This window comes from Chiloscyllium plagiosum, chromosome 42, assembly GCF_004010195.1.
Source record: "Chiloscyllium plagiosum isolate BGI_BamShark_2017 chromosome 42, ASM401019v2, whole genome shotgun sequence".
In the NCBI taxonomy this organism is placed as follows: Eukaryota; Metazoa; Chordata; class Chondrichthyes; order Orectolobiformes; family Hemiscylliidae; genus Chiloscyllium; species Chiloscyllium plagiosum.
Genome location: NC_057751.1, coordinates 428169 through 453044, shown reverse-complemented (window position 1 = coordinate 453044; position 24876 = coordinate 428169). Strand labels below are relative to the sequence as shown.

General features: G+C 42.1%; 1 protein-coding gene across 3 annotated transcripts in view; it reads left to right on the top strand.

Moving 5' to 3' along the window:
• The window catches only part of piwil2 (piwi-like RNA-mediated gene silencing 2), a 72807-nt gene extending 55776 nt beyond the window's left edge, over nucleotides 1-17031 (top strand). For all 3 annotated transcript variants that reach the window (XM_043681172.1, XM_043681171.1, XM_043681170.1), the window contains 5 exons: nucleotides 329-417; nucleotides 6174-6279; nucleotides 8140-8396; nucleotides 11214-11321; nucleotides 13454-17031. In XM_043681172.1, the coding sequence (XP_043537107.1) occupies nucleotides 329-417; nucleotides 6174-6279; nucleotides 8140-8396; nucleotides 11214-11321; nucleotides 13454-13610 (717 nt within the window). In that variant the 3' untranslated portion in view covers nucleotides 13611-17031. The remainder of the gene's footprint in view (nucleotides 1-328; nucleotides 418-6173; nucleotides 6280-8139; nucleotides 8397-11213; nucleotides 11322-13453) is intronic.
• The last annotated feature ends 7845 nt before the right edge of the window (nucleotides 17032-24876 follow it).

Genomic DNA, 24876 nt, shown 5'->3' with positions numbered 1-24876 from the left:
AATTGGTGTGCAAACAATGGTTCATTTGCAAACACATGGTACATTTTTAGCTAATAAAAGGTATCAAGAGCCATGGGACAAAGGTGAATCTACGTATTTGGGTTCCACATAAGCCGTGATCTTACTCAGAAATTTAACAGGCTTGGGAGTCTAAATGATTCTTCTTAAAACTACAAAGTAGTACTATATTCTTGCGCTGGGTCGGTATTCTCTATTCACTAATGATTTCTAACTATTCTGGTGTAATGTACAACTCTCAGCTTTGCCCAGATGAGTGCAAGTGTTAAGTATGTCTGTTGTGCTCAGTGTTCTGTCTGCCCTGTTTCAGAAGCAGCTTATGGTGATAGGAATGGATGTGTACCACGACCCTGTCAGGGGAAAGCAGTCTGTTGTTGGATTTGTTGCCAGCATGAACAAGTAAGTCTGTGCTGCTTGGTGTTACTTGAAATGTTTTACTGTGATTGCTTTAAACAATATTTTTTGCCAAGGGATTGTTCTGTTCCTCCAAGTGTATCACTTAAAACGCTGCCCATTCGCTGTCTCTGCCATCAGTAAAGAAGAGCCCAAGGTCACTGATCTCACCCAATAGGTATTAGAGGCTGCAAGGCCTCAGCAGGGCTTTACCTCAAAGTATCTGACCACTTGCGTTGTTTGTAGACCTGCAAACTTGTGAACTGGGAATTGGGTGAGCAACATGTTTCTGATGCTCTGATTGTTTTGCTGTTACTGTATCACTGGAGCTTGCACCTTTATCTGGGAAGGTGGTGAGGAGATATTGCACAAATATGCCACTGTGAATCAGTCAAATACCATTATGCATTTCAGGGATCAGAGCTGCACTGTGACCAGTTCTATGTCAGTGGACTGTTCAGATAGCTCCCTGTAACCCACAATACAGGAAAATCTGCTTTAAATTTTGTAGCATGATCAAAGCATGCAAACATGTGCAAAGCAAGTTTCAACTTGCTATTGTTCAGGCAAGCAAATAATGAAAATGATGGCCTTGCGCTCTGTCTCACCTGCACTTTCATGTTCTCTGATAAATGAAACTGTGAAGGTCAAAATCTTAAGACATGCATTCGAGCTACTGGTAGGTTTGCCTGAAGGAGATGGTAATTTGACATATGAAACAATACTCAAGTGGAAATGTTCAGACGACAGCTCGTGTGAAGTGGAGCAGAGTTACATCAAGACACAGAAAATAGGAGCCTGTAGACCATTCACCCATTTGAGCCTGCTTTACTATTCAATATGATCTTGGCTGATCATCCAGCTCAACTCTGTTCTTACATTTGTCCCGCATCCTTTCATCCTTTTAGCCCAAGGAACTGTATGTAATCCCTTCTCGAAAACATTGTGTTTCAGATTCACGTACTTTCTGTGGCAGCAAATTATTCTTTGGGTGAAGACATTGCTCCTCAGCTCAGTACGAAATGGCCTTCTCTGTATCCTTTGACTGTGTCCTCTGGTTTTAGGCTCCCTTATCACCAGGAATGTGCTTTCAGTGCTTAACTTGTCCAGTCCTGTGAGAATTTTAGTTTGAGATGAGGTTCCCTTTCATTCTTATAAACTCCAGTGAACGTAGTCCAAATCAATCCAGTCTGTCTTCATTCATTTGTCCTGCCACCCCAGGATTCAGTCTGGTGAAACTTTATTGCACTCCCTCTTCCGCCAGAACATGCTCAAATAAGGATACCAGACTGTTCATAATATTGCGTGTGTGGTCTCACCAAGGCCCTGAATAATTGCAACAAGTCATCCTTGCTAATGTACTCAAATCTTTTCATTGTAAAGGCTAAATGGCATTTTCTTTCTTGATTGCCTGCTGCACTTGCGTACTTAGTTTCATTGGCTGGATGTACAAGTGACAGCAGAGTCTCGTTTCACCTCCCCCTTTCCCAATCTGTCGTCATTTTGATCATGTTAGTGTTTGAAGCTTTAAACCTTTCTGTTTCATCACAGTTGCTGCGTGACCAGTTGAGAATTTCCATTTGACTTTGTATTTCAGATGTGCAGCATCTTCCTTACTTTGCTTTTGTTATGCTGTTGAAGCCATCTTTTCATTGAGACTGAAATGTTTGGGCAGTAATTAATCTAATGTTAACCTACCCAATGCCTCACCAACCACTGTAACTTCTTACAAGTCTATAAACTTTGAAAATCTCTCTGCTCTTCCAACTCTGAGCTCTTCACAGCTCTTCATTTTCAGTTCTCTTCCTGGCGTTCACTTGACTGGGCTCTGTTTCCTCCTTTAACTTTCCTGCGTCTTGAATTTTTTTTTTACTATGAAGGATCTAATTAAGACTAAGTTGCCAAATTGTCATCAATTCTGATGACGGGTCCTGTCCTGAAATATTGACTTTCCTGTTTCCATGCTGTCTGACCTGCTGTGCCTTTCCAGCTCCACATTTTATTGACTCACCAAATTGTTGTGACTTGACTTGCATCTTTCACTCATTAGGAGAAAGTGAGGATTGCAGATGCTGGAGATGAGAGTTGAATGTGTGGTGCTGGAAAAGCACAACAGATTAGGCAGCATCTGAGGAGGAGGAGAATCGAAGTTTCAGGCATAAGCCCTTCATCAGGAAACTGATGAAGAACTTGTGCCCGAAACGTCAATTCTCCTGCTTCTTGGATGCTGCCTGATCTGCTATGCTTTTATGGAACCCCAAGCTCATCTTTGGCTCATTGTCTCAGCTTCATTTAATTGTGTTCTCATGAAGTATATTGGGGATTGGGGCATTTTACTTTTGTACAATGTAAAGTGCAACTTTTATAGGTAAATAAACCAAGTCCTCCTCGTATACGCAGCTTTCCTTATCCACGTTAATAGATCACATAAGGGTTTTGTGCTGATCAGGTCAAACTTGTTTTCTAATTCCTGCCTGCCAACGTTATAGCCCACTGGATTTTTCTTTGATTGTTAAGAATCAGATTTGCATCCATGCTGAGGAAGCTGCACGATAAGGTCAAAGCACAGCATATGTAAACATTCCAAGTTCATAAGGGCACCTCTGTTGCACTACAAGCTGAGAGAGTGCCAGTTTTTGTTTCCTTGTGAAATTCATGGATTGGTGTCTGAGCTAATACTGATCACTTTGGTCAGGCCAGTTCTGTGCGCTTAATATCCTGTATTCCTCTATATCCTTGAACATCTGTGATGAGTGATATTTGCCCAATGATACTGTGAATCTGTTCGATGGATTCTTAGTGGGAGCTGTACACTAAAACCAACTAGAACACATGGGGATTTTGAAGATTTGTGGTTTCTGTGACTACTTATCTATCTCCAAACCGTGCTTGATTATAGAATATTTACAGCACAGGAATTGGCCACTTAGTTTCTATTTCACACAAACCACCTGACTTGAATAAACCCTGTTGACAGAATCATATGTTCCTTCCTTCCCCCATACTTGGCTGTCTTCCCCTTCAACATATCGCTGCACCAACTAGAATTGTAGCAAGTTCCGCATGCTTGTTACCCTCTGGCTTAAGATAGTGCACCTGGATTTCTCAACTTATTTATTTATTAATTGAGTCATCTAGAACAGAAAGACCCTTCAGTTTAGCTCATCCACGCTGATATGTTTCCCAAACTAAACTAGTCTCATTTTCCTGCATTTAGCCTATATTCCCCTCAGAGGCTTGATGGTTTGTTTCATTCATTCACCAGTTTGAGCAATTGAGCAAATAATTGCCCTTTTGAAGCAACTTCCTGGCACATTGCAGTCCAGGTAATGCAGGATGTTGTCAGAGAGTGGCATATCTGAGAAACGCAAAGTCAGTATCTTGCTCGCAGTCACTATCTGAACTGGCAAGTGTCAAAATCCTGCTGCATTTCATACACACAATGGATAATGCACGCATTTGGTTTAAGCCTTAAGGTAAATGCTTTTCATCACGATTTGGGTCCCTGTCCTCATTTCTGTACAAGCTTCTGGCAGTTTGTTTTATTTTGCTGTTGGTATCAGAATTACAGATGTACATTTTTGTACTTGTCATTAACTTAAGGCCATCGCAAAGTGTTACAGCCAGTTTGGTGCAGTGATGTCACAATTGTTGTTCCAAAAAGCTGTTTGCTGGTCTTCATGAGCAGCAACTTGACGAGAATGTGTCAATAGAATCATGGAATCCCTACAGTGTGGGAACAGGCCATTTGACCCAACAAGTCCTCACTGACCCTCTGAAGAGTAACCCACCCAGACACATTCCCTTACCCTATTGTCAAATAAGAACTGGTAAAGCTACCTGTGAAACCTCCCTTGCTGAGTGATATGCTGCCATTGTAAGTTAGGTTTCCACCTGAGGGACAGCAGTTTGAAGTCTAATTGAATGTCTTCTTATTAGAAAGAAGAACTTCTAACACTGCAGTGTTCTGCTCGTACTGGCGAGTCTGTGGATTCTGAGCTCCAGTTTGTGTAGTGTAATATGAACAAGAATACCTCTCTAACATTCACTGAATACCTTTTCTTAATCAGTTGTTCAGTCTTTTAACAATTTATTGTCACTTGAATTTTACAGTTAATTCAGTGAAGTGTTAACAGTTGCCACAAGCTTGTACCATCTTGAATTGGTGAAGAACAAAAACTATCAAAGATTTTAGTGAAACTAAACCCTGAGCCCACTCACTGATTATCTGTGCTGCCACCCTCCTCCACTGCCTGCACCAGACCCACCAACATAAGAGTTGGCATTCTTTTGGTGCTATCTATTTGCCAATGTGCCCTACAATGCTGATGTTGGTGCTGAACCCATGCTCTTCCTGCAACCAGGAGTCCCCAGCTCCAGCACCCCATGCTGCAGCCTCATCAACGCCAGGAGTCACGGCTCCAGGCCTACTGCAACAAGGAGTCCCTCGCTCCGCTGTCGCACCAGGCCTCTGCTACTATCCTGCCAAGATTGCGCTCTGTTCCAAATTGTCATGTTGCTGGTGACACCATCTGGAGAAATCAGCTGCTCCCTCCATTGCTAGAGGAGCTTTGATGCCGCTCCCCCCCCCCCAGCCCTGAATCCTGGGAGGGCATCCCTGCTGCCACCACTGACTCCAGTTGCCACGAGGCCACGCGGAGCAGTGTCCGTTGCTGCTTTTGATTGCAGGGAGAAGCTGCCATTCCGCACACAGACGATCTTGTTGACGAACCACCTCCAAATAAAGTTAAGAACCCAAGAAAAGAGAGAGTAGACATAAAACGAAAGTGAAAACAAAGAAAAGATGCAGGTGCGAAGGAGTCCTGGGCAAAAGCCTGCACGCAATCCTGATACTGTTTTGCAGTTAGACGACATAAAGGCACTGTGTCACTGCCTCCTTGGGCAATCCCTCAGGGTCAAGGGTGGCTTGCTTTCACTGCAGCAGGGTAGGGAAGAGTAATTCAGTAGTGGCTGAATGGTCCAACCTCAGACTCTGCCACAGAAGGGCCAGGTGGTGTTTGAGATGGTGGGTGGTTGGGACTCTGAATTCTGTGTGCTCTTTCTGCTGGTTGCACTTGGTCTCCACAAGCTCCACTCAGTTCTGGAACTAGTTAGCACTTTTGCAGATGCTGCTCCAGTTTGTATGCTCTGAGGCAAGCGATTCAAACTTATTCAAGAATATATTGTATTGTGCAAGGTAGCTTTCAAAGTGTCATTGTAACATTTCTGTTGCCCTCCTTAATGATGGCATACTGTTGGGGAGCTCAGAATGGAGTATTTGTTTTGGGAGTCTTGTCAGGTCTGAGAAATGATGTGTTCTGCCCATGGTAGCTGGTTGTGCCTGACTGATGGCTTGACGTTGGCCTGGGAGAGGATGCTCACGTTGACACATCCATCTTGTCATGGGAATTATAAAGTTTTGAGAAGGCAGCGCTGGTGAATCATCTCCAGAGATTCGAAGTCTATGCTGGATCTTGTCACCTAAGTTGTTGCTGGGTGAAGTTACCAATCCAGGTAAGGGGTATGTTTTTCAGCCCACTTGTTAATCCCGATCAGCCATTTGAATTCACACTTTGGCTTGAGGGTGCATCCTTTAGGCATCAATAGGTAGCAGGAGGAAAATCGGAGCTTTCAGACCACTTCTGAACACCACTGGAAATTGCTGCATTGAGATTACAGCAGAATAAATCACTCGTCACAAATAGCATCGAATTGAATTGAGAGCTGAGGTCGAGATCTCATTCTGCGTTTCTTTTACCCAGGGCAATGACCAAATGGTTTTCGAAGGTTGCATTTCAGATGCCCAATCAGGAAATCATTGACGGATTAAAGATTTGTATGGTGGCATCCCTGAAGAAATATTATGAGGTAGTTAGTAAAGGCATCACAAATAAGCATTGTGTGCATTTCTGTAATTCTGTGTTTGATCAAATTTAACATGAAGGTTGCATGCAGTAGGTATGGTAACCAGCTGGTCCCATTTAGAGACTTGATTGTAATTTATATCCTCAACTCCTTGCCCAGATTCATAGACAGCACTTCTTTTCTTTTCATTTTCTCTAACAATGGACAGCTCTGTCGGTAAACATAGTGACTGAAGTGTCAGAAACGACAGATTTCTCTATCTTGCATCTGTCTGCACCCCCACCGACCCCGGTAATTTCATCGATCGATCGCTCTCTCTCTCTGACTCCCCAACCCACTTCTGTCCGCGTCCCCCCACACTCCCACTCTCTGTCTCTGTTCCTCCCATTAAGGATGTCATTCTGAAAGACCCGTATCTTTGAAAAGCCCTGGTGTTTAGTGTTGGGTAAGGGGAGGTTCCACCACCACCATCAACCCCCCCCCCCACTCCCATCCCAAACTGTACCATAAATGCTCTCCTTTCCATCCTTCACTTCAGCTTTGAAGTGTTATCTACGCTCAGAATGAGCTTGCTGTGTTTCCATGGATATTGTCTCACCTGCAGTGATCTTCAACACTTGCCAGCATCTGCAGCTGTGTTCCTCCATTTTGTTTAATCCACTGTCACATCTCTTCGAGGAATCCCTTATACTGAAGGAGTTTTGCTCTTCCCTCGAACAGGAATTTTGATTGTCTATTTCACCGTTTGTTGCTCTCCATGTCACTGCTGGTCTTGTGACAAGATATTTGACAAAATTTGCTTCAACAGCTATGTTTCCTTCATCCAAGGGCCTGAACAGTCCTTCCAGGTGAACCAACATTTCACCTGTGCCACCTCCAATCTTGTGTATTGTGTTCACTGCACCCATTGTGACCTACTCTGCATTGGAGAAACCAGACACAGACTGGGTGACTGCTTTGCAGAACACATCCAATCTGAGCACCAGCATGACCCTGACCTTCTCATAGCTGGTTGTTTTAACACAGAGCCTGCTCACGTGCCCACTTTGTTTGACCTTGGCATACTGCAGTGCTTTGATCAATCACACTGCAAACTGGAGGAACAAAATCTCATATTCAGACCAAGCACTTTACAGCCTTCTGGGCTTAATATTGAGTTTTAACACCTTTTAAGGTAACTCACATTTCTTCGCTTTCTTTTAGGTTGTTATAATGGCCTCTCCCGCCACTCCACCATTTCGTGTTGAGAATAGTTCACAGGTTGGCGCAATATTGAGGGCCGAAGGACCTGATCTGTGCTGTATTGTTCCATGTTCTATTTCACTTAGTGTCCCTTCAGATCTGACAGGAGACTCACCATTGTTCTGCCATTCTCGCATTATGATCACTTAATCTGAACTATCAACATCTTTGCTCCATCGCCACATGACACCCTCTACCCCCACCCCTCCAAAACTATCGCATAAATGCTGTCCCTCCACAGTTCACTTCAGCTCTGATGAAGAGTCACCGAGACTTAAAATGCTAGCTTGCCCTCTCTCCATGGAATTGTTTAACCTGTTGTGATCTCAAGCAATTTTTTGATTTTTGTACAGATTCCAACATTTCCAGTAATTTGTTCTTGCCGGTTCAGTGTTGTTGTTTCAGTTCCAGTCTACAGTTGCCCTTTTTTGTTTCCTTTTCTATTTTGTCTCCTCCCTCGTGTTCAGCTGGGAATTAATTAAGCAGAGTGTGGTCCTTGTTTGAAGTGTCTGACTGTACTTGATTGCTCCTTGTGGCTTTGACTCGGTGATAGAAGCAGCAAGTTACTGGGATTTTGGTGCTAAGTTTTCATTGACTTTGAATCTTAATTGTTGTTTGCAGATAAACCACTGTCTCCCAGAGAAGATTGCTGTGTACCGGGATGGAGTATCTGATGGCCAGCTGAATGCAGTGACAGATTATGAGCTTCCCCAGCTCCTTAAGTGCTTTGAGGTTTTCAGCAATTATCACCCAAAAATGATAGTGATTGTGGTGCAGAAGAGGATCAGCACCAACTTGTATGCACAGGCAGCTTCAGGCAGGCTCGAGGTGCCACCTCCTGGAACTGTAATGGACCACACTGTCACCAGCAGGGAATGGTGAGAGCAGATGATATAGGAGCAGAAGTAGGTGATTCAGCCCATTAAGTCAATGAGATCCATGCTGATCCAGTCATTCTCAAATGAATTTTCATGGCTTTTGTCCATAACCCTGATTCCCTCGCTTACTAAAAATCTCTTTATGTTGACATTAAGTCTTGTTAATAACCCAACCTCTGTGGTTTTTTTAACTTATTTTTTAAAAATCACAAATTCACAAACCTGGAGAAAAGAAATTCCTCCTCATCTTTGTCTTGTACAAGTGGCCCCTTATTCTGAGATTATCCCCTCTGGTACTACATCCGCCAAATACTACACATGAACCTTTCTGCATGTACCTCAATTCCCTTCGGAATTTTGTACATTGCAATAAGGACACCTCTCATACTTCTCAACTCAAGTACAAGCCCATTACTACGCACCCTCTCCTCATAAGACAATCCTTCCATGCTCCAGGTCAGCAGAATGAACCTTCGTTGAGCTGCTTCCGATGCCACATCTTTTCATAGGTAAAGGGGTCAAAACAGTTCTGTCCTTCTGTTGTGATCTGACTAGTGCTTTGTGTAGCTGAAGTAAAATCTCCCAATTTTGTATACACCCCAAACTGAAGGCCAGCATGTCATTTGCCTATCCTATTACCTGCTGAACTTGGATGTTTTTGTGATTTATACACGAGGGCTCTCAAATCCCTGTGCAGTCTTTATCCATTTAAATACTAATCATCTTTGTTATTATTTCTGCCAATTGCATGACCTCCCATTTTCCTACATTATTCCTTCTGTCATGTTTTTGAATACCGAGTTTATCTGTGTCCTCCTCCTCATTTGCCTTCCCACCTGTTGTTGCCAACTGGCTACAGTATATTTATTTTCCTTATCAAAGTCATTACTTTATGTTGTCAGTAATTGTGGCAGCAGCACTGACCCCGTGGCACTGCACTAGACACAGGTTGCCATCCTACACATGCCCTTCTTATCCGAACTGTCTGTCTTCCATTAGCAAATCTTCTGTCCATGCCAATATATTCCTGGCAGCATGATGAGCTCTTATCCAAACTGATTGTTGGGTATTTCAAGCTCTGTTAGCCCCAGGCTATCTTCACATCTGGTGAATGGTTGGAGATTTTATGTCACTACTGCCCTCAGTGCAAGTACAGGTACAAAATCCTTTATTCAAGCTCGGCACCAGTTGGTTTTCAGAATTTGGAATTTTTTGTATTTCGGAATAAGTGATAGTTCAACAGTGAAATTTTAAAAGATCTTACTGAACAGACTCACTGTAAGTAACTGGCCCTGGGATAGAATTGAGGACTGCTAGTGCTGCCCCCCACCCCAGTCAAGTCACATCTGAGTGGTATGCATTGAATGGTTGTGGAGTTGGCTTAACGTTTGGCACGTCAAATAACCTTGTTAATGAGATAAAAACTTCACAAAAAAAATTCAAATTTTGGAGCTTTTTGGATTTTGGTTAAAGGATTGTTGTAGAGTCATAGAGATGTACAGCATGGAAACAGACCCTTCGGTCCAACCCGCCCATGCCGACCAGATATCCCAACCCAATCTATTCCCACCTGCCAGCACCCGGCCCATATCCCGCCAAACCCTTCCTATTCATATACCCATCCAAATGCCTCTTAAATGTTGCAATTGTACCAGCCTTCACCACATCCTCTGGCAGCTCATTCCATACACGTACCACCCTCTGCGTGAAAACGTTGTCCCTTAGGTCTCTTTTATACCTTTCCCCTCTCACTCTAAACCTATGCCCTCTAGTTCTGGACTCCCCGACCCCAGGGAAAAGACTTTGCCTATTTATCCTATCCATGGCTCTCATAATTTTGTAAACTTCTATAAGGTCACCCTTCAGCCTCCGACGCTCCAGGGAAAACAGCCCCAGCCTGTTCAGCCTCTCCCTGTAGCTCAGATCCTCCAACCCTGGCAACATCCTTGTAAATCTTTTCTGAACCGTTTCAAGTTTCACAACATCTTTCCGATAGGAAGGAGACCAGGATTGCATGCAATATTCCAACAGTGGCCTAACCAATGTCCTGTACAGCTGCAACATGACCTCCCATCTACCTGTGTTTGGCTTGTTAGTCCAGCTACTGTCAGGCCTAATCCTCCCACAATCCAAAGATGTGCAGGTCAGGTGAATTGGCCATGCTAAATTGCCTGTCTTGTTAGGTGCATTAGTTAGGGGTGAATGTAGGGGAACCCTGGGTGTGTTGGTGTTGAGTTGTTGGGCCGAAGGGCCTGTTTTCACACTGTCGGGAATCTAATCTAATCTAATCAAAATAGTGAATGGTGTGAGAGGTGCAACTTCAGAAAATGAAGCTCAAATATGTAAAAAAGAGCATTGGTATTGAAGCAAAGGTTTAATCAAGGGCACTCTGTGTCAAAACAGTGCTCCTGTGCTGTCGACCATGGGAGAAACCGACTAGGTTGTTCCATTTCAGGCTGTGTCCAAGTCCATTTATTGCAAAGACAAAATTGCCAGGTGTGAATCCAGCAGTTCATTCCTTGTAACCAACTAAGTCAGTATATCTGGAAAATAAGGCTGCAATCTTCAAGTCCTTTTTGTGTGGCCTCAGTTGTTCTATCTCCGCTATACTCGGGACCTACTCTGACAACTCATGAACTAACTGGGCAAGAAGAACTGCAAGTTTCCTCTCCCTTGAGTTTGGACACTGCTTGTAATCCTTGTTGGGCTCTGATCATTCTTCACTGCGCAGACATGCCCATTGTCTTGACAGTGTTTAATAGGGTGTAGGTGAGCTTGGTTGCTCTCTCATCTCATTATGGTTTCCCTGTTTTGAAGGACTGACTTCTTCCTGTTGGCTCATACTGTTCGTCAAGGCTGTGGAATCCCAACGCACTATATCTGTGTGTACAACAGTCTGAAGCTCAGCCCTGACCACATGCAGAGGTAAGGTGAATGGGACTGATCACTGCATAGAAAAACACATGAAGTAAGTTTTGTTTTTTCAGATCAAAGCGAAGGGTGGGAGTTTGAGGATGTGATTTTCTATTTGGTCGCATGTGGCTCTCGTTTTTGTGTCATCTTGCACACAGTGAAGACCACGATTAGTATTTTAGTGAAATTGATTTAAAATATTTTGGGTACCACAGCGCACAGCATTTAGTTAAGCAACTTGTATACAGTTGTGAAAAACATACACTGTGTGCCCATTTTGAAATTTACATTTTTATATACTTCTGCAGTTAAATAGTAACTTTCAGAGAAACATAGAAAGCAGAGTTAATTCCAGAAAGGATCTTTATGGGCCAATGAGATGGTTGATGCAGCGTTGAAGGGAGTTGGAATTAGTGTGGCATGTTTACATAACTTATTCAGTCAAGTGTGGGCATAGGGAATGAGGATAATTGAAGACAAAGGGGAGTATGGATTTGTTAAGGTGACTTGGGTGCAAATGTAAAATTTCAATTCGTTTAATGCAGTTGTATGTTTTTCTGAAAGATTTCATACAAATCAGCAAACATAGGCGTGTCTGATCTAATCAACTTGCACACTAACTCTTTCATGGTGTTTAAAATAACCAATTACTGCTATCCTTCAGTGATGTCTGCTCATGGATTTCCTTAGTGTGTCTTGTGGAACAGCTGCTGGTCATTCAATATAACTATTGGAGAAGGAAACAACTATATTTTTCACTTAAACCTCCACTCCCATCTGTCTTTTGTTATCGTTAATGTTTTTCTCTATCTAATCTTAGGCATTCTGTTGTCAGCATATGTAGGTATGTGCGGGCATGTGTCAGGTTTCATCTCATTTAGGAAAGGGCAGTCTGTCTCCATTTGGTGTATGTTTGGATGCTCATACTGCTTTTCACATTCTCTGAATGTTCCAAAGCAATTTATCATACTATAAAATTTTAAAGCCACCTTTTTGCTGTCCTATATGGCAATTAACTTTGACACAAACAGCACCGTGACGTTGACCAGAATCAATGTGGGTGATGTAGGTACAAGGATATTTGCTGGCTAGACTGCAAGAGCAGCTCTCAGCTTGGCTCGGATTTTGTGTCCACCTTGAACTGCTGCAATCTGTGTGCTGCAGGTCCAACCACAATGTTGTTAGGGAATTGCAGAATTTTGTCTGTGACACTGAAGGAACAGCAATATATTCTCAAATCGGGATGGTGAGTGGCTTGGAGGGCAACTTGAAGCTGGTGGGCACATATATCTGGTGATCTTGTCCTTCTGAGTGGCACTGGTGGTTAATTTGGAAAGTTCAGTCCTGTGTTGCCAACTTGGCAATGGGAGCAGAAACAGGGCTGTGAATGTCACCCTGTGAGACAAGGTTGACAAGTATTGGGCTTGGCTTGCATCCATGTGGCCATTTTTCTGCAGGTGGTGTACACCTGCTATGAAAATGCAAACATGATGCTCAGATCAAAATCAGATGGCTGAGGGTTTAAAGCCCATTCCAGAGACTTCAGAATACAACCCAGATTACCAGTCTGTGCTGCCAGTATTCAGGTCAAACATTAAACCAAGGTCCTTTCTCCCCTTTTCAGGTGGATGTAAAGAAGAATCGTACAGCAGAATTTGACACACCATCTGTGGTGAGAAATCTAGTTAACAATGAGTCCCACGTGACCCTTGGTCAGGTCTGAAGAGTCAGACTGGACTTGAAATGTTAACTATTTACTCTCAACAGATGTTGCCAGACCTGCATTTTCTGTGATGGCTTTAGATTTCCAGTTTTTATTACCATTGGAAGGAGATTAGCTGAATTTTCCCCTGTGGTCTAATAAGCGTTTTATCCCTAAATCATCATTTAAAAGGAACATTTATACATCTATGTTGGACAGTACTGATCTTGTGGGAGCTTGCTGTGTATCAATTGGTACCATATTTTCTACAAATAAAACACTTTTGAAAAGTGTTTCATTGTTTCTAAAACCCTGAGGAACATCCTGAGGATCTTAAAGGTGCTATATCAATGCAAGCCTTTAATGCTGTCTAATTGGCTGGTATGTGTTGGGTTATGATTTTCATCTGAATCCAATGGAACCTCTTTGATTTTTCTTGCAGGCTCACCTTCAAACTCTGCCACTTGTACTGGAACTGGTCAGGCACAATCCGAGTGCCTGCACCCTGCAAGTATGCTCATAAACTGGCGTTTCTCTGTGGCCAATCTCTGCACCAGGAGCCAGCTGCCCTCCTTTCTGAAGTACTTTTCTACCTGTGAAGCTGTCAGGAAATGCCTTTGGAGACCCAGAGAGGAAAAACTATGGGCATAGTGGCCGAGTGGGGGAGTGTTGGAAATGGGACTGACTTTCCAGGGAGGCCTTCTGAAAATGGAACCCCTTATTACACTTGGATAGAGATTTATTTCCCCTGAGACTTTATTTACTGAGTACACTGAGTGAAGCATTTTTTGTTTTCCAAGTGACAGGTCATAAGAAGGCAAGCTGATGAAATGAGCGAAACAACAACTGGCTAGGGCCGATTTGGTTTGTACATTTCACTCACTGTTATTCAGTATGTTTTATTAGTTTGTATCATTCAAAGTAAGTGCTGGCAATTACCCATTTCTCCCACACCCTGACCTTGCATGAAATTTCATTTGTGTGTTTGACACTGAATACTGCAGCTTGTGTCAAATGTATTGTGCACTTGACATTTTGTTTTGGGATGGGGTGTGTAATTTGTTGGAACAGCAGAATAACTTTAATCAAATTCTGGTTGAAAGATGGATCGGCCGTGGTGCAAGTGGAAGATCAATGCCAAACTGCCATCTTATTGAGTAAATGTTGATCGTGATTGTGATCTTATTCTTCTAATGTCTACAATCTCTAAAGATTGAGCCATCAACATCTGGAACGATATCATTTTTGCCCAAGGGAACACTTCCAATGAGGAGCAAAGAGTGTTTCGTTTAACTGCAAGAAAAACAGAAAATGCTTGTAAATTTCAGTATTTCTGGTAGCACCTACATCTTTTCAGAGACTGAAGTAATGTTAACATTTCAGGAGAACCTTCCTCTTTGCAGATGATTCCTGATAAGCCGGTTGTTTTTATCCAAACCGTGACCTGCAGGACAAGCATGTACTCATCCACCCAGCCTGTCTCTTCCCCCAGAAAAGAGTCAGCCGCCAGGTTGGAAGTCATGCATTTCCCTGGAAGGACAACACAAATAAAAACCCAGGTCCATTCACTGAAAGAAATCTGGAAAATTCTTTCTCTTCTCTACTTTGAAACCAGTTGAGATTATTGCTACCCTGACTAATGCTGTCCAAATGTACTCCATTGCAAGGTGATTTCTATCCCAGCTGAAGGAATCCCAGTGAGTTAGTGTTCACACTCTGAAGCAAGGCATTACTATCCTAATGGAAAGGAGAACCTGAAGGTACCAGTCATTCCTTATTTAATTCCATTCAATGGAGATATTTATTACAGTCTGATTGATATGAAAGAGGTTATTTGGGCCAAATGGTTTCTCTGTACTCCTAAAATGAAAGTTCTGAAGTTACTGCGCAAGAATTGCTCATTCAAAAGCTCAGCAAAAAAATAGCGGAATGTCTTTTGTTTCCAACAGTTGTTGCTGAGTCTTCACTTGAGTTTTATGTTTTTCTTAATGGCCTAATTACATTTACGTTTAAATTTGCTTGGAATAATGCTTGAATTATTTTCTTACAAAATTACTTAGTTTGATTTGTAATATCCCTAAGGTGTAAGTAGGTTCTGGGCTTTTTTTAAAGAGGCCAGAGTGTATTGCCCATCTATCGCCCATTGAGAAGCTGGTAGTGAGCTATCTCTTGGAATCTCTGCAGTCCATATGGTGTCGGTATTCCACAATGCTGTTAGGTGTGGAGTTCCAAGATTTTAACCAATGTTCAAAATGTGGTGAACACTCCTATTATGTTGCACTTTAGTTCTGGTTTCTCTTTTAGCTCATGCATCTCAGTCTTGAATAATGTGACAGGAACAAGTTCCTCTATTCCCACTACTGACTAAAATTTCTAATACTCGGAACTTTGCTTAATTCAGACTTGATGCCAACTCCTACCAAATCAAGAAAACATTGAGTTCTGCAAAAATAAGTGATGAGTTCACTGAGAAACACCAGTCGGACATTTGAGTTCCACAGGACAGGGCATTTCCAGCTGGGCTGTAGGTGCCAGGTAGAAATAATTCCTTTTGTTTGTTTTTCCCACCTAGAAGTGTTAACTTTTTCAGACAGTGTTGGTTCATTGAGGTGAATGAAGCTTGAGAGTAACACAAATGCATCCCACATCAATGCCATCTTCTGAAAATGCAAGAGTTAGAATACAAGACCCTTACAGCAATTCAGTCCTTTAGTTAGGTCACAGCTGATCGATCTATCAGTCCATTTACCCTCCTTGGTTTCTTTCCTTGTGCGTTTGCCCAATCAAACTTTATCTATTTGTGAATTTTTCGATTGATGCAATCTCTGCTTTTCTGAGGAAGGCAGTTCCACATTGCCTTCGGTGTGAAGAAGTGCTGATTTCACCATTGGACAGTGTACCTCTCATCTAAGATGATGTCCTTTTGCACAGGACTCCTCAAACCAGAGAAAATACTTGCTCTGCATCTGCCTTTTCAACACTCTCTATCAACCATGCAATCAAATCACCCCTTAATTATCCATATTCTGTGGTCGGTACTCAGTATAAGAATTGCTTTCTGAATTCAAAAAGAATGAGTTGCTGCTAGCTAACTCATAAAAACCAACTGTGGTCCTCAGGTTATTTGTGATTGTGATTGTGTCATCAGTGGACAGGCAACATTGTTCCATCAGATTAAGTCAACATTACACTCTGATTAGCTAAGGAGAAATGCATTCAGTCCTGAAAGTATACTTTGCTGGAATCTAAACAATTCAAATAAAGTATGCTCAAAGGAATACTTGTCTTGCATGTTCAAACCTTTGCTGATTTTGTATTCTGTAGGCTGAAAGCAAAATTAAAATGTAATCTTGAATTCTTTTTGTAACCTCAATCCTGCAGCACCCATTCTTAGCAATTGTGACTTAGTTCAGAAACCAGTGATGTGTCCCACTTGCGTCAGTCTAACCAGTTCTTGAGATTTCAATCCTCGGTGTAATGGGCCCACTCCATTTGAACTGTTCAAAGTTCATATAATTGGGATAATTGCACACCTCCAGGTTAATATCGAACTTGCTCTGAAGCCAAGACTTAAGTCTTGTGTCTAGCCTTGTTTCAAGTTCAACCCAGAGTTTGGATTCTGGCTGTAGTTACACTGTATTTGCATCTTAATACTTAATGTGTAATCATGGTCCAAATGTGGAGTTTGCGTTATATTGAGATGAGGAGAAAGTGAGGGCTGCAGATGCTGGAGTTTGGAGTCTAAAAGTGCAGTGCTGGAACAGCACAGGCGGTCCTGCTCCTCAGATGCTGCCTGACTGGCTGTGCTTTTCTAGCACCACCCCTTTCAACTTGCATAGAGAAGAGTCCATCACTGGCAAACAAGCTGGGCTTGTTTAAAACTCGGGTAATTCCATAGCAGTATTTCCTCACAGCTAGTCGAGAGTTACTCTATCTCACTTAAATTCCATTTGCCAGAGGCCAAACAACATAGAATGTAATTGATAAAATCTTCAGAGCCTTAATTGTGTGTGTGTGTGTGTGTGTGTGTGTGTGTGTGTGTGTGTGCGCGAGAGAGAATGAGAACAGGTTTCTATCTGGACAGTGAGAGTAAGGTTCCTGCTCATCACTTGGGGCCACCTATCCACTGGGGTGTTACCCTGTGGAGACCCTTGCAGATAGTTACAGGAGGTAGCTGGGCTCCAGTACCAAGTTACTAAGTCTGTTATTGTGGATTAATTCAACTTTATCCCTGTTGCTAGCCTCTAATTGCCTAACATGATTCTCTAGTTGCTAGTTGTGCAGCCAAACCATTGTACTTGTGCAGCCAAACCATCTTGGAGAGACCGCTTACTTCCAAACCTTCGTCTGATGGCAGGACAGACCATTGTGCATGTTCAGAGTGGTGATCTTCCACAACCCATCCAGAGCAGGCAAGAGATGATGTTCCCGCTTCTTGTAGCAATAAGGAATGAGTTTGTGCAATTGTCTGGAATCCTGCAGCACATCAGGAAGTCATTTTGACCCATCTTGCAGGAGCTGTCAAACTATTCCCACTTTCTCAATGTGCCCTGGGTCTGCAAATGTTCAATTTTGAATTATTTATCCATTTGATTTTGGGAGTTAGTATTTTTGAAGCAGCACATTCTTAACAACAAACTTATTTGTAAAAAAGAAATATTGCTGCGCGTCAACCTTTTTTGGCTCCCTTTACCAATTATCTTAACCAGGTCTTGATGTCCGCATCCACCAGCATGCTCCCAAAATGAGCCATCAGCTGCCCATTGGGATGATTCTCCCTCTGGTGTGTGTCTGCATGTTGAATATTATCTGCTCTGTTCTCCCAAAACAATTATTCTTGCCTTTTGTTGAAATTGATATCTTGTACTTAGCCCTGAAGCCTGCCCATACACAGTGAAAGTCTACTTAAAACTGCTGCTCATAATTGTGTGGTATGCCATAAAAGGAGCAACTTTTAGAAATATTTTATGAAGTCAAAAGCGAATATCTTTTAATTTCTTAGCACAGTGCAAAAATTAGGGTCCAAAATCAAGACACGTTTGCTGACCAGGTCTCAATCTCGAAATAAAAATTAAACTCTGATCAGGAGACTAACTGTCAAGCTGTCAAAGTCTTGTCAAAATCACTGGTTCACTGATGTCCTTTCGGGAAGGAAATCTCTCATCCTTGTCTGTTCTGGTCTACATGTGACTCCAAGCCCACAGCAATGAGTTGTTTCATTTCCGTCTTGGGACATAGAGCTGACCAATTCTGACTATGCCAACATTATTTGCCATCTTAAAAAATACTTATAAAATAACTGATAGGAGCCATAATGCTATTTCTTGTCTACTACCATCACCACAGGCTGGCCGGTTTCTTGGGAAAATGAGGGCAGTGCTTTAAATCCCACAGGATTTCGCAAATGCTTCCACAAAACAATGGGCCTCGTAACTGGCTCATTTGTGACTGTATGATGTGTTGATAAATGATGGTGTGGAATAATGACAGTGAGAAACCCTGACCACCTCATCTTTTTGAAAGAGACAACTTTATGTCTTGCACAGATCTTGGAGTTCAACTACCTGTCCTGGACAAAAGCAACAATTTGGCTGGATCCAGTTTTCTGGCAATTTAGCATAAATTTGCTCCCGGCTTCAAATTGCAATCAAGTACTTAGCCTGACTCCTTTCTGAACTGGCAACTTGAATGTTTGTGGACTGGACTTTGAATTATCATGGTAGTTTGAGCATCCATAGTATCTTTTTCATGAGTTGCATTGGAGGCAGTAGGTCGAGGACATTCTGTACAAGGTAATACCAAACAAAGTCCTGTTCAGAATGTGAAATGTAGTATGGTCTTTTCTAATTAGGCTGGTGCATCTGATGCACTTGATGCAGTGGTAAGTCACACTGTTTACCTGTCTTCGCTGATATACAAAGGTTCCACCACAATTATATTCAATCCTTGTCTTTGTTTTTCTACCACTTGCTCTGTGGATGTTGCTTTAAACAAGCATCCTAAAATCTCATTAGGTAGCCTGGTACCAAACTTGGTTTAATTAAATGCTGTGAAGGGCTCTGCATCTTTCACGATGAGAAGGTTGCTGCTTGAATGCAAGTTGATTATCTCTGGCTTAACATTGCAATTATTTTAACCCACATAATTAAGTGAGGCTTTTGAGAAAGAACAAGTTTGCATTTTGAGTTTCAGATGTTGCCAGTATATGAATGCTCAGCTTATAGCTTTTGTTTCAGTAAATGATTTCTTGATCCCCTTGACTGTTCTCCTAAACACCTCACCACCTTCATGTGCATTTTTAAAATCCATTATCTGGCACTGAGCCCCTCTTTGTCACATGTTCCTCACAAAGTTCAGCATTTGTTCCTGTTTTTGGTGTCACTTCATTTCGAATCATTCCTCCCAGTATGTCTTGTTATGCATTGTCAGCTCTGCAGAAGAACATACATATTGTGAAATGATGGAAGACTGAGGTCCTTTAGAGATGGAGTTTTCCCCCATCCTAATGGTCCAATAATGTGATAAATGACTTGTTGATTATGGCTAGTCTACAACTGACCTAGAAGTCAGTGGTAGTAAGCTTTGGGAATTCCCACTTGTTCCTTCCCAACATGCTCATGGCATCTTCTCTCCACACTGCCCTCTCCTGAATATCCCTTCATAAGACTGTCCATTCAGATTCACGTATTGCCACAACATGCAACGTTGACATGTTTTGCCATTTTATCCCTCTGTGAGCCTTGATACAATTTTTAAGCGAGAGTAGTCCATTCAGCCCTTTGAACCTTTTCAGTCATTCAGTATGTCTGTGGCTAATGCCCAGCTGTACCCTCGATTCAATCCTCACATTGCTTTAGTCCCTTAATATCCAAACATCTATTTATTGTTGACTTCACATCTGAGTTAGGATTGTCCAAATGTTCACAATCCGGAGAACTAAATTAATTCTCCTCATCTCAGCTGTAAATCATTGACCTGTTATTCAACAATTGAGCACTAGTTTCACACTGTGCAGCCAGGGGAAATATCACATAAGCATTTAGCCTATTGATGCATTTCAGAGTACTTTGTTTTGATTACGTCATCTCTCTTCTAAACTCTGATATAAGCAGAGTCTACAAAATATCCCATTGTAGGACCGTCGCGGTATTCCAGATTTTCAGTCTGGTGAAACTTGGTGAAAGTGAGGACTGCAAATGCTGGAGATCAGAGCTTAAAAATGTGTTGCTGGAAAAGCGCAGCAGGTCAGGCAGCATCAAAGGAACAGGAGAATCGACATTTCGGGCGTAAGCCCTTCTTCAGGAAATCGACCCATCTAACACGAGTATGTCCTTCATTGGGTAAGGAGACCAAAACTGTACACACTGCACCAGATGTGGTCTCATGTGCAGCTTGACCTTATTTCAGTGAATTCTTCACTCCAGGGCCTTTGTAATAAAGAATGTGCATGTGTTCTCTTTATTGAACCTGAGAAGGTAGATTCAATTGTGCACAAAAGACAAGTGAATCTTTATTTGAAGGGCAAAAACTGCAAGGCTTTGGGGAAAAAGGCAGAAGAGTTGACACTAGGTGATTTGTTTTTGTTGGACTGAATGTCATCCTCCTTTGTCGCTTGACAGTCATTACTTGTTATATCTGTTTGTTAACTTGGAGATTCATGTATGACAGCGTCAAGGTCCCACTGAACATGGACTTTTTCTTGTTTTCGAGCATTGATAAGTATTACACTTTGTTTCTCCACTTCAGCAGACAACTTCACGTATTTCCCCATGATGTTCATCCACATGCCATTCTTACCTAGGCACTTAATCTCTCTTTACACATTCCTCTTTGTGCAAAGTCAACTATTAACGAACTCTTCTGGCTTCTTCCTCACTATTATGGACGCTGAGTGGAAATAGCTGAGTCTCACATCCTTGTACCACAAGTGACAACCCAATAATGACTACTTCATATCTATTAATAAATTCTCAATGTTAAACTGGTGTCTCCAATTCCATAGATCCTTATTTAGCACTTTTGTTTCATGTGGCATGTTGTGATTTGCTTCTCTAAGTCCAAATAAACCACATATATATTGGTTGCCACTGGCCTACACTGCTAGTTACATTACAACATTAAATTGCACATAAGTTCTCAAAACGCAGCTTCTCTTGAATTCTGTATTGATTACCAGGATAGAATTTCCTGATTGCCTCGATGTAATTTGAGGCAAAATTTGAGCATTTTACTGATTCCTGCTGCTGTACTAACTGGTTTATTGCACCCTGTTTTTTCACTCTGGTTTCTTGAATAGCCACGTTCCACATCTGAACTTAGACTAGGTGTTATGAAACAGCCCCCAGACTTGGTAACCAACATAGTCTCTCTGTCAAGTGGCATCTCAATTTTAAACTTTTTTGCCTTATTTTCACAGCCTTTCGTGACCTAATCTTTGCCGTCATCTCCAGTGTAAAAACCCTTCAAAGTATGTGCTGCTGTAATTCTGGAACATCCCTAATGTTCATCCCTTCACTGTGACTGTACCTTCACCTCTGCCTTCTTTCTCCTTTAAGCCCCTCATTAGAGCGTAATTCTTGACCAAATCTTTGGTCATCGTCCCTCTCATCATCATGTGGTTTTCAGTGCCACACCTACTTTTCTAATGTCCCTGTGAAATGGTTTGGGACTTTGTGTGACATTAGAGAGCATGTCAGTACAACATGCTCTTGGTGCATTTGCTACTTTCCAATCAAGAGATTATTGTCGTATCTGGGCAGTTTTGGACAATTGCATTCAATGCAACCATTGTTTCTAAAGACATCATCTACATCTTGAGGACATAGACCATCAGATCTAGGAGATGTGACGAATGTTGATCTTAATAATTTTTCTCGTGCCATTACTTTAATGCCAATTTTCCTAAATTCCTCATGCTTGCCAAACTGTTAGTTTCCCACCAATTTGACAATACTTTTTGATCCTCACTTTCTTTTATTGTTCTATAAGTTTGATTCAGTCTTGCCCCTTCAACATTATAAATCGCCTCTGTATTCCTCTTAAGGTGTAATCCCCAATACCTGCTGTAGTTTACTGAGAGCAGCCACAGATCTGACGTCAGGTTTCTCTCTCGCACCGCTGATAGCCAGCATCATCTCTCTCTTTCACTTTGCTGAGAGTTGCTGGTCTAATGTCTTAAAGAAGCTTGCACTTCCTCTCGGTAAACATTGAAGAACATAGAGTTTGTCTGTACTGGTCTACCTGTTTGAAACTGTTAAACAGTCTCCTGTCCTTTGAGGTTTACATGTGCAGCTTAATTTCTTCAGTATGGACAAAGACTATACTGTGTTTCTGTTGGCCTTTGGAAAGAGTTAGTCATTAGATTTGATCTTTCACTACAGCTGTCAAATGATTCCTTCAGAAATATTTATCCTCCACATTTTTTTAAGTCATGATTTGATCTGCTTCTGCACAGACCTTCTCTGATCACTACAATTTTCTCCCTTATCTTCACCAAATTTTATTACTTGTTGGCAATCAGGTAACATAACTATTGAGCCACACCTTAATATTGCAGCAGCTTCATTCATCTGTGTAAATAAGTGGTAGATTTTAGTTGTTTGAAAGAGTCCAGGTTGTCTATTATGTCATGTTTGTCAATAAAATCCAAATTGTTTGTGAAAGAAGAAAAATATGCACTATAAAGTGGAGCTCAATTAATCCAGAGAAGGAGCTGCAAATTAGGAACTTCTGGTCCTACACCCTGGCTACTTTGTAAGCTCTCATACAGATCATTTGTTGCCAAGAAATCTCTTGGATTTCTTAACTCAGTGTGTGCGAAGTCATTACAATTTTGGCATTGCTTTGCTTTGAAGGTTTGTCAAATTATGAATGGCTTTGTGAGACAAAATAGGAGTTAGTCTTTGTTTTCACCTTTTGGCATGGGGTTGGATATCTGAGGGGATAGATTTAAGATAATTGGTTTTTAAAACAAATACGTAAGGAGGAATTGAGGATTTTTGTTTGCTGCTGTGACTTGTGACCTGGAATGGAGTGAAAGAGTAGTTTAAGTACATTAAAGTGTACAAAGTTTGTGCGATGATTTGTAGCTCGGGTGCTTGTTGTGGTTGTGTTCACCGAGCTGGGAATTTGTGTTGCGACGTTTCGTCCCCTGTCTAGGTGACACCCTCAGTGCTTGGGAGCCTCCTGTGAAGCGCTTCTGTGATGTTTCCTCCGGCATTTATAGTGATTTGTATCTGCCGCTTCCGGTTGTCAGTTCCAGCTGTCCGCTGCAGTGGCCGGTATATTGGGTCCAGGTCGATGTGCTTATTGATTGAATCTGTGGATGAGTGCCTTGCCTCTAGGAATTCCCTGGCTGTTCTCTGTTTGGCTTGTCCTATAATCGTAGTGTTGTCCCAACCGAACTCATGTTGCTTGTCATCTGTGTATGTGGCTACTAAGGAGAGCTGGTCATGTCCTTAGTAGCCACACACTCAGATGACAAGCAACATGAGGTCGACTGGGACAACACTACAATTATAGGACAAGCCAAACCGAGAACAGCCAGGGAATTCCTAGAGGCATGGCACTCATCCACAGATTCAATCAATAAGCACATCGACCTGGACCCAATATACCGGCCACTGCAGCGGACAGCTGGAATTGACAACCGGAAGCGGCAGATACAAATTACTATCAATGCCGGAGGTAACATCACAGAAGCGCTTCACAGGAGGCTCCCAAACACTGAGGATGTCACCTAGACAGGGGACGAAACATCTGCAACACAAATTCCCAGCTCGGCAAACAGAACGACAACAACATTAAAGTGTAATTTGTCCATGGAAATTGACTCTGGGCTAAACACTGCAGGAGCAGGCTTAATGAAATAGCTGTTTCAAAGTCTTACTGCCAAAGATCTAATTCATGCCTTGACACTGTGGTGGTTCAACTTCAACTTCAACTTAATCCAGTGAAGAGATTCCAATCTAATTAGGATTCAATGACCTGTCACCACTTCAAGACACAGCAGAAGCCTTGTCGTCCCAAAGCTGCAAGATTCCTTGCGCTACAGTATGTAGACTTTGACTCCGAGCATCAGGATTTCAAATCTTTTTCATGGTCTTACTGTCTCCAGTTTGATCTGACTCAGCTGCTTGTCTCAAAGCTCAAAATCAGGCTGCTTCTGGGTCATTTTGGGGATTAATTGCCAGCTGCATTTGACCTCACCAGTTCCCTCATTGCCACCAAATCTGACCCTCCTTTGGTGTCCAGTTTTCAGTGGCCCTGGCCTTTTGGTTGTTTTGTGAAGGGTGTTGTAGAAATGTGCTTGCTGTGTTTGTTTCTCAAGGTACCCATTTTGGTTTGTGTTTTTGAAATTAAACAAGAATTTGAACATCACATGTTGTGACCTGTTTAATCTTTATTGAATTTGTCTTTAAGCCTTCACACACATCATAGCCCCCATTGCATTTGTCCTTCTGATTTCATGCTTCCTGATAACTGGTCAACACTTTGGTTCTTTCAACGGTTTTGATTTCAGCTCTGTTGTGTTGTGACAGAGTAGCAAATATCACTTTTAGTCGTCCTGGCTCAAACAGGTCTGTTAGATCAGGAGTTTAATTTGAAGAACTAGGTTGTGGAGCCATCAGCATATTGTGGCTGAACCAGTTCTCTGACATAGCTGGCCACTGTTTCTCTCCCATGCCCTCTTTTAAAATGCTCTTACTCAATTACTTCACCCACTTCCAAATATAGTTAGGAATCCTGTCTCCTCCTTCACCACCTTTCTGTCGTTTTTGGGTTGGTATTACTTTTATGAATAACTCATGGTGCAAAAGTTTGTTCTTCCTTTTTTAATAACTGCACCTCATGATGTCTCATTTT